The sequence below is a fragment of the Oryctolagus cuniculus genome, chromosome 9, assembly GCF_964237555.1.
Source record: "Oryctolagus cuniculus chromosome 9, mOryCun1.1, whole genome shotgun sequence".
In the NCBI taxonomy this organism is placed as follows: Eukaryota; Metazoa; Chordata; class Mammalia; order Lagomorpha; family Leporidae; genus Oryctolagus; species Oryctolagus cuniculus.
This window is the reverse complement of record NC_091440.1, coordinates 6,163,885-6,174,541: the sequence shown is the minus strand read 5'-3', so window position 1 is coordinate 6,174,541 and position 10,657 is coordinate 6,163,885. Positions and strand designations below refer to the sequence as shown.

General features: G+C 43.7%; 1 protein-coding gene across 1 annotated transcript; it reads right to left on the bottom strand.

Moving 5' to 3' along the window:
- Window positions 1–7,602: 7,602 nt before the first annotated feature.
- On the bottom strand, window positions 7,603–9,859 carry LOC100339065 (heterogeneous nuclear ribonucleoprotein H2). Its single transcript, XM_002713022.5, has one exon. The coding sequence runs from the start codon at window positions 9,760–9,762 to the stop codon at window positions 8,413–8,415; it is 1,350 nt and encodes a 449-aa protein (XP_002713068.1). The 5' UTR covers window positions 9,763–9,859; the 3' UTR covers window positions 7,603–8,412.
- Window positions 9,860–10,657: the final 798 nt, after the last annotated feature.

Genomic DNA, 10,657 nt, shown 5'->3' with positions numbered 1-10,657 from the left:
CTCATCCTTGAATCCCGCTAAGCTGGCCTCCAGTCACAACAGCAGTGGTGCACAGCAGGCTGCAGAGCTGTGGGATTAGGGCACCTTACTGGGCTCCCAGCAGGCAGGAAGCAGCCCAAAGCCCCACCGCCCGGTCGCTGGGGTGCGGGGGAAGACACGCTAAGGCTCCTGAGCTGGGGCTGAGCCCTTTGATTTCAGGAACTGGTCCCGCCACGAGAAAAAAGAGACTTTAAGCTTGAAAGACACACGTAATTAAGAGACGGTGTCAGGCTGTCACCCTCCGTGCAAAGCTATGCAGCGGCTCGCGGCTGAGGGCTGCGCTGGCCCAGGCCTTCCCGCCAGCATCCGGAGTCTCAATGTTTCCTTCACCGCCCTGGGGGGAAGCTTTCATTCCATGTGGAATCAGGAATTCCCAGCCATCATATGGCATGCATTTTAAGTTTCCCGCATGGGTTTGTACGAATCTGTTTATAAATACATTGAAAATGCAGCTTTACCACAAAGCAAATGGTTCCACACATGTTCTCTCTAAATATACTAATACAAAGAATGTGGTTAGCTAAGTATTTAAAAAGAGCAAAGCTCAGTCATTGTGGTTAGGAAACCTGAATGCAATTTAGGAGCTGCACTGTGACTGCATCATTCTCGTTTCCTTGAGAAGAGGTGTCACTTTAAATAATATTTGAGAGAAAGAAAGTATCATTGTAATTAAACATAAGCAAATATTAGGTAATGGGATACAGGTGACAGATGAGGACAGCGGAGGAGCTAAAACCACACACTCCAAAGCGAGACAGGAGGCGGGTATTTCAATGCAGCGGATTTATCTGCCGTCTGAGGTAAGTGCATCCAACATCAGAGGGCCTGGGGTGGGATCCCAGCTCCTCTGCGTCTAACCCAGCTTCCCGCTAATGCACCTGGGAGGCAAGTGATGATGGCCCAGGAGACTTGGATAGAGTTCCTGGCTCCTGGCTTCAGGCAGGCCTGGGCATGACTATCACATGCATTTAGGGAATGAACCAGCAGATGGACTAACTCTGTCTCTCACTGTCCCTCTGCCTTTCAAATAAATAAATCTTTAAAAAATACGCTTAAAATCTCAATTACCAGCTCACAGCTGTACAGCCTTGAACAAGCCAACCAACCCTTCTATGCCTTACGTTCATCTGTAGAAGAGCAGAAGAGTCAAGAGTCTGTCGTGAGGATTCAATGATGTGTGCATGTGTACAGTACGTAAAGAACTCCTGGCACCCAGATCAGCACAGTATAAGCCATGTCCAGATGGACCAGTGCAGTCCAAGGACATACCTCAGGGGACCCTTGTGATCACAGCTGTTTTCATCACAATGTTAAGATACCATTTATCTTCTCTGTTGGGTTGATAGCTGCACAATACACCAAAGACCAATGGCAGTGAAACCGCTGGCCTGAAGGAGGCCAGTGGGACCCAGCAGGAGCTACAGTACTAGGAGACGTGTACCGATGGACATGGCATTTGTCACCAGCATACATTTGCTATAAAAGAAAAATGACCAGCTTTATTCCGAGTATCCTTGACGGAGTGGCACAAACTCTTTCTCAGTCTTGACCCATGATTCTATGTCTCTTTTTATTCCAGGCCACTTCAGAAAGTTTGTGGGAAAAGGAATTAAAAGCAAGTTTCTTTTGGGTGCAGAAACATTTTGAAACTCATTGCAGATCTTGACGATCCACTTGTATTCCAACTGGTGAAACAGGAAGTTCACTCAAGGTACTTCCATCATGGGCTCAGGTACAACGGTTGTCTCAGGGAGAAGCACTGAGCCAACCAGCCAGCCAGCAACGTTCATGGAAAACAACTCTTTCTTTCAAATGGCATCAAAGATCCATTCAAATGCCAGAGAGACCAGTGACTGCAGACGTCACTACCCCCAAAAGTTCACTCACACAATTTCAGATTCCACATAACAAACCGTAACCACTTGTGTTTGAGTGTAGTACCAAAGCAAACTACCCCTATACTAGAGAATGCCATCATAAACCTGCTCACTCTTCTCCCCACACACCCATCTGAGGCTGGATCCTTCACGACCTCCAACCAAACAACACATGCAACAAAATGAAGAAGCATATTTGAGAATTCAGCAGTCTTTCACTAAGCCTGACATTAAAGGGGTACGTGGAAATGCAAAAAATGACATTCTTCTTCTAATTTTATTTTATAAAATATAGCCATATTTTTGCATTAAACCTGTGTCACTGTACCCCAAAAATCACAGGATACTTGAATCATATGGAAAATAAAGAGGTGACAATGTACATGTGGGTAATACTGAAGGAAGAATTACATGGATACAAACTGCCAAAGAAAATTAAACTTCTCATTGCTTAAGATTTTTTTCAAATCGTTTTGTTTATTTGAAAGAAAGAGAGAGAGAGAGATGGATCTACTATCTGCTGGTTCACTCTCCAAATGGCCACAATAGACAGGGCTAAGCCAGGTCAAAGCCAGGAGCCAGGACTCCATCCTGGTCTCCACATGGGTGGCTGGGTTCCCAGCACTTAGGCCACCATCCACTGCCTTCCCAGGCACATTAATAGGAAGCTTACTGGGACTGGCACTCTGATGTAGCAAGATGGAGTTGCAAACTGGCTTGACTCACCATGCCACAGTCCCAGCCCCTGACTACAAACTTTTGTTATTGATATTAGCAAAAGATTATCAGTCTTTTATTTCACTTATTATTGAATTTTTCCCTTCATGTTTTCAAATCTCTAATTACAGCACCATCCCTACAGAATGCAATGTAGTGCCCTGCCTGGCTGATTTCTGCGTCTTGGAAGGTCTGAGGGTTTGGGGGGATGTCTTAACAATCCTGAGATCCAGGGTCTCCCCTTGGAGCACTTTTTTCCTGCAGGGGAGAAGGTTTCCAGCCCCTCCCCCCTAAAATTCACCTGTTGAAGTCCTAACCCCTAGTTCTTGTGGGTGTGGTTGTGTCTGGGGAGGAGAGCTCCCCAGAGGTGATTATGTTACAATGAAGACACATGGGCGGGACCTATCCAGTCTGGTGGTGTACGCCTAAGGAGAGGTAAGGACACAGACACACACAGAGGGAAGACCAGGGGAAGACACTGGAGGACGAGGCCATCTGCCAGCCAAGGAGGGGGTCTCTGAAGATGACCAGCCTTGCAGATCCCATGAGCGTGGGCTTCCGGTCTCCAGTGATGAGGGGGTAAACTTCTATGACTTAGGCCGTCCAGAGTGGTACCTTGCATGGCAGTCCCAGCAAACGGACATCCTCGTAGTTTCTCTCAAAACTTATCCTCAGAGGCTTTGGAATGTAGCATTTCCACAATTAGAGATCTGTCTAAATATATGGTTTACACCTTTATTCCCCTGACTCCAGAATAGAATTAATCATATGAAAATAACAAGAGGGGCTGGCATTGTGGGACAGCAGGTTAAGCTGTCACCTGAGACACCTGCATCCCACATTGGAACTCCACTTCCAGTCCCCTACCAGTCAAATGGGAGACCCAGCTGGAGTTGCATGCTCCTGTCTCCAGCCTGGCCCAGCCCTGGCCATTAACTATCTGGGTAGTGACCCAGTAGATGGAAGAGCTATCTCCATTTCTCTTGCTCTGCCTCTCTTTTTTTTAAATACATAAATAAATCTTTAAAAGAAAATTTTTAAAAATAACCTGTTTAAAGAAATTAAAAAATAAAAGAACCTGTTATTCATTTTATATATTACACACATTGTTACTTTCCCTTTCAATTTAACCTGCCTTTTCCAAAGGATTAGAAATGGCTGGAAGTCAAAGACACAAATACTCGTATAATTTTCCAAATGCTAAGGGCAGAAATTAGAAGTCACAGAGTAGGAAGAGATGGGAAATATCAAATAAAAGGAGATTTATAGAAACTTGGTGTAAAATTAAGACTCTGTGGTTTGAAAACAGAAGTAAATATAAACTTGAAAAAATCTATGAGAACTCAAAAGATCATCATGACCTCATAAGGATCACAAAAATATTAAAATAATTCAATTAAAATTTCAGTTCCCAAATTATTAGCAATAAATGAGTCGTTTTCAATTCAACAAGATTTCTTAGGATAAATAAATCGAGGAGGTATGGATATTTCTTCAACCTACCATAAAGAATTTTTACTGTCACTCTTCAGACTCAAACTGATAGTTGCACATGGAGAAGACCTTATACAACACATTAGGAGACGTTGAAAAAATAATAAAAGGCCCAGGGACTGGTGTTTGAGATTAAGGCACCTGAATCCCACATTATAGTACTGGGGTTCAACAGATACCAGGCTTTGCCCCCATTCTAGCTTCCTGCCAATGCAGACCCTGGGAAGCAGCAGTGATGGCTCAAATGATTGGATTCTTGCCATCCACGCGGGAGAAATGGATTGAGTACTGGCTCTCGGCCCACCCAGAGCCACTGAGAACACCCAGAAGTGAACCAGCAGATACAGTACGCATTCTTTCTATCTCTGCCTCCCAAGTTAATGGATACAAAAAAATAAAATTACCATTATTCACAATATCCCAAACACAGGTCTGCTTCCTTGTCCAGACAGTCTAAGAGTTACCTTGATTTTAGCTCTTTTGAGAGTGTAACTTTTCCCATATATGATTGAACATAAAACTAATCTGATATCAATTTTGGCCTCCAATCCCACTCCCATCCCCTTCTCTCAAACTGTGCTAATTCATCTCTCCAGCCTCCTTAGAATCACACTCAACTATCCAATTCCTCTCAAGCCTTCCATCCAATCCCAAATGAAATTCTGTCGGGTTCCCCTTGACAATGTACACAAATTTGGCCAATTTTCTTTGTGTTCATTGCCACCATCCCTGGGTACCATATCTCTGCCAGGGCCTGTGGCAATGGCCTCCAACCTTCAGTCTGCCTGCCTCTAATCCTGGGCTGCTCACAACATGTTCATGCACCAGCCAGACCAGCCTTCTAAAACAAGCCAGGTCATGTGTTCCTCTGCTTAGACTGCCTACAGTTTCCCACTTGCTTCAAGGGATATGCCAGGGTTGTTGTTTTATTATTATTATTATGACCTGTGATGCCTTGCCCAATCTATCCCTCTGTGACCTCACTATGGCTTCTCTTTAATTCCTCCCCTACCCACCCTAATCCCCATCAACCAACTCAGGCACGTATCTACCTCAGACTTTTTAGGTGCATGTTCCCTTTGCCTGGAATGCTCTCCCTTCCCTTTCAAACCTGTATAACTAATGCACCTGCCCCCTTCAAGTCTTGGCTGAAATAACACTTTCTCTTGGAGCACCAAGCCATTTCCTCAGGTTGATAACACAAGCCATCTCCATTACATATTGCAAGTACCCTTAACAGCACTCCACAATTCCTAACCTACTATACAATCTTTACCGTACCAAATATTTACTTATTTATGATGTTTATGGTCTATCTTCACCCACTGCAATGTGTGTTTCACAAAGGTGGGGGTTTTCGTCTGTTAATTGGACAACGCATCTCTAGACTCCAAAAGACAAAAGGAACTACATCAAAAATGGTTGACTGTTAGACTTCCTGGAAACTTCTCAGATTACAGTTTTTAGCATAACAGAATTCTCGGCAAGGTAGGAAATTTTAAAACTATTATTAAATATTATTATTTAATAATGGTATTAAATTTTAATTATTGGATCTACCATATTGCCTTGGTGCTTTTCCACAGTGCTTTCTCAATGACAAAAAAATCCAACAGCCGAACTCTTCAAACCCCAATACTCATTCAGTCATTCAGCTGTTTGGTCTCTTTCAAAGAAAAGTGGCACAAAATAAGATTTTTAGAAGCAGAGGGATCCTAGACAAAAATATCTTCTAAATCAAGATCAACTTTTCTGATTCCTCTCCAAAGCATCAGAACCTTCAAGCTTCACCCTGACTACACAGAGGCCAACACACCATGCCCCAGAGACCTGCCTCCTTCCAGACACCTCCAGGTAACACAAGCCTTGGCCCCCTCTCCCCAGGCTCTCTCCATCAGTGCCTTTGCATCCAAGGCTGTCATGCCCAGTAAGGTGCTTTTTGCCACTAATAGGATTAACTCGTCCCAGGATTGCTGCATTTAAAAAAAAAAGACCCAACTGACTATTGACCGTCTACTGATGTAATATAGAGGGAACAAACTTCTAATGCTCCTTCTCTGTTCCTTACCTATTCATTGTGTAGAGAAGAACAAGACTCCAACTTCATACCCATTTCTACAGAACTGCAAACCCCTAGAATGTACAGGGGCAGACTTCAAGGCACTTAGACATTCACCTTCTCTTTCATACCACAAGGAGAAAACCATCTCGTGTTGGTATTTGAGCTTAGCCTGGTGATGTTTGTACTCACTGTCAAAATATCTCGAGGAAAAGTTAAAGAATGTATTCTCTCAGTCTGCTGTTTGGTCTACACATAAATATGAGAGAGCAGAGGCTGGGAAGAAAAAAGAAATCTGACAAATGATGGGGTTTGGTATTCTACAACCCAACAGATTGGGGATGAATCATTAAGTTATTCACCCTTAATTCCTTTGTGTTAACATTGCATAAACCAAAGCACACTGGTGTGCCTGACTCTCATAAAAGTTTTATGAGCATTTCTTATTGGCATGGCTTTGCTGCATTCTGAACAGTGACAACGCAAGCAGTACAAAGATTCGTGTGCAAATACACCCAGGTGTACGTTCAGGCTGAACTGTGTTGTCATCCCACGCCCCCCACAAATGCATATGCTGAAGTCCTAACGGCTAAGTACCTTGGAGTGTGGCTGTATTTGGAGATGGGCATTTGAAGGGGTGACCAGGTTCCTATGAAGCCATTGGAGTGGGCCTAATGCAATCTGACGGTGTCCTTATAGGAGGAGGGCATTGGGACACACAGGGAAACATCCGCTGTGCTCACACACAACAGAAAGACCACGTAAGGTCGCAACAAGAGGCTGGCCACCTGCAGTCGAAGAGGGATGCCTCAGACAAACCTCGCTGTCAAAACCTTGGTCTCACTCCCAGACTCTAAAGCTGCGAGAAAATAAATTTCTGCTGGTGAAGCCACCAATCTCTGGCATTCTGCTGTCTACTCCTAGAAAACCAACACAGTGGGTTTTCTTTGAAAGGCCTCAGAGGAAAAAGTCGCACAGCTAATATGAGAGCAACAATAAAAATGGGAGCTGACTTTTCATGAGAAGAGGAAGAAGAGCAGAGGGTTATCCAGGGCCTAGGGTACTATTCTGTCTTCTTTTCAGAATCCTCTCTAACAACAGAGAAGACACCAAATAAAAACTTTCTGCCTTTGTCCACAGGGTTTTCTGATGAAAAGCCTTTAACCCGCTTTCCCATTCTTCCCCATTCAGAGTTTCACAGCCTCTCCTGCTTTATTTTCCACCTTACACAGCCGCTTTGCTGTATTCTTTATTCCTTCACGTTCCCATGCTTCCCCACACGCACCTCACATCCGCTCCCCAGTGGCGGTTGTCACCTACATTTAGGGTCCATGGTCCCCTTCAAATCACCGCTCCCCTTAAAGGGAAGAGGCACAACCCAATGGGGTTCTTGAGTCCATAAAAAAGACTGAGTGATTTTTTTTTCCAGTTTTTAAAAGGAAGATTTATTTAACAAGTTTCACTTAGTACAATACATCTAAATGGAAATCACAATACAAGGAAAGATTTAAATCAAAGCCTCAGAATTTCATACAAACAACACGACCAAACTCCTAAAGTATTGGTATTACATCTCAAAATTGTCCCAGATCTTAAAAAAAAAAAGTGTACACTCACGTGCCTTACAGGATATTGAACCAAAAAGCTAGAATTAACAAACATGCCAAATGTTTTCACTTTGAATCGTAGACATAGCTCCTATATTTGAGTTTTACAGAAAAGCATGTTTCTCAACATGCATCTGAAGTTTTCAATGTATTGTGGTATAAGAGCAACATTTAACATAAGCGAAACTGCTTTAACCTAAATATGCTTCCTGCTTTAGGTACACTCCTACAACATAACTAACTTGAGGAAAGCTGAAAATTGTTTTAACAGTTATGGTCAATACTGAACTTTGTTATTACATCCTAGCTGAATGTTTCAGTGTTTAAAATGACTGAGCATAAAGTTTTAAAACAATCTTGACTTCCACTTTACAGTAAGCAGGAATCACAAGCCTGTAATGCAAAACTGTTAAACTTAATCTTTTGTTTTCTTAAAAAAGGAGAAAGATAAAAAGAAAGAAAGGAAAGAGAGGAAACTGACCAAAAGTGGTCAGAATCAATTGTAGTTCCCACTTGCCAATCATACTGGATATACTAAACATCCCTCCCACTCTATTCCACTCCCATAAATGCACAGCTTTTATTTCTGTATAGTAGCTGCTACATGCCTCTTCTCTACCTAAGCGAGGTTTGACTGGTAGTCACTGGAGTTTTCCTGCAGAACCTGGTCATATCCACTCATACTGCTCTGACCACCATAACCGCCCCCATACCCGCCACTCAGCTGCTGGCTAGCAGGACCCCCGTAACTGGACTGATTGGATAAGCCCATTCCTCCCATCATTTGGCTGCCGTAAGCACCACCACTTGCCCCTGCTGTAGAATTCAGAAAGAGTTCTACATAGCTGTGATCATAAGCTCCTCCACTTGTCCCTGCGGTAGAATTCAAGAAGAGCTCCACGTATCTGTGTTGCATGTTAGCTTTATCTTTTGCCATAGCTGCTACTGCATCTTCATGAGTAGCAAATTCAACATCGGCCTCACCAGTAACCCTGCCATCCGGTCCAATTTCAATATGGACTCTCATGGGATTAAGAGGCGAGAAAAAATTATAAATATCATTCTCAGTGGCTCTGTAAGGTAACCCCCTCATGTGTACACAGTGCCCTGTAGTGCTCTGGAAACTGGACCCACCGTCTCCGTATCTATGATCAGACATTCCTGAGAAACAATAATTGAGGTCTCTTCCAAATCTATCAGAGCCAAAGCCATACCCATCATTATAACCGCCATAGTCATCATAGCCTCCATAGCCTCCACCATAGGCACCCCGCCTCATCCTTTCAAAGCCAGCTCCTCTGCCAATGCTATTATACCCCCTGCCAGCCCCTGGCCTGTCATAAGGACCTGGCCGCTGCATAGCCATGAGCTTCCGAGGGGGATCATAGTGGGTTCGGACTTCAGCTCGGCTACTCTTGAAGATTTCAATGTACCTGTGTCCTATTCTTTCCTTGTGTTTCTTTAAGGCCTTTTCAGCTATCTCCTGCGAGGCAAACTGCACAAATGCCTCCCCTGTGCTCCGCCCCTGAAAGTCCACCGGCAGTGTCATCCCATTTGGCACAATTTCCAACCCTGAAAAGAACTGCACAATCTCTTCCTTGCTACAGCCAAATGGGAGTCCTCTAAGCCGGACGAAGCCATCGTTGGCAGTATCAGGACTATTCGGACCTGTATGCTTCAACACCCAATCCATTTCAACACTGTTGGACTTGAATACTTCAACATATCTGTGTCCCATGGTTTCTCTGTCCTTCTTCAAAGCCAATTTCACTTCATCTTCAGATTCAAGTTCGACAAATGCTTCTCCACTTGGTCTGCCTTCTCTGGTGTAGATGAAACGAATACCTGATGTGCCATTCTGGATTTTGCAATCAGAGAAGAAGCGCATAACTTCATCAGCTGAGCAGGACCAGGGTAGGCCCCTGACCTTCACCACGAACCCTTCCCTGCCTTCCGTGCTCAGCATCATGATGACTGTTGGGCTCTTGGTGGCAAGCTTGGCTCAATGTAATTTCAGTGGAACTCTAATGATACCGGGTAATTTTCCTTCTTCTTCCCTCAAACGGCTAAGACTGAGTGATTTTTAATATTAATAAATCGCTAGAATCTCAAGGAAAAATGTTAATGAATATCAGGTATTTTTATAAACAATGTTTTAAAACTAACCCCTCAGATCAAACTCAAACCTGAGAAGCAAAAAATTTCCAGAAATTAGTCACATCCTTCATGGGATGGATGCACTCTTGTGCACTCACACACTATCCACACAACACACACACACACACACACAGGCACTGGTTCCTGTGTGAACAACAGGATTACATGGAACTTTCAAAGGCTTTGGCACTACTATCTGTGACTTCTACAATCAGAAGAATTTATATTTTAAATTCACATGGGTTATTATCTTTTTTAAAAAAGATTTATTTATTTATTTGAAAGGCAGAGTTACAGCAGCAATTACCATCTTCTGGTTCACTCCCCAAAGTGAGCTGGGCTGTACCAAAGCCAGGAGCCTGAGCTGCTTCCAGATCTCCCATGTGGGTGTAGCAGCCCGAGCACTTGGGCCATCTTCCACTGCTTTCCCACGCCATAGCAGAGAGCTGGGTCAGAAGTGGAACAGCTGGGACTCGAACCAGCATGCAAATGGGACGCCGGCCCTGCAGGCAGTAGCCTTACCCACTTGACCACAACGCTGGCCCAGGTTACTATTTTTTAATCAGATGATGGCAATGGTAATAATGATTTATTAGACTGAGACTGAAAAACAGTTAAAGTGAGTTAAAACAAATCCACCTAATCCACATTATTATGTGGGACAGTTCGGAGTACAGGATATCATCCGTGAAAGTCTTACCAGAAAT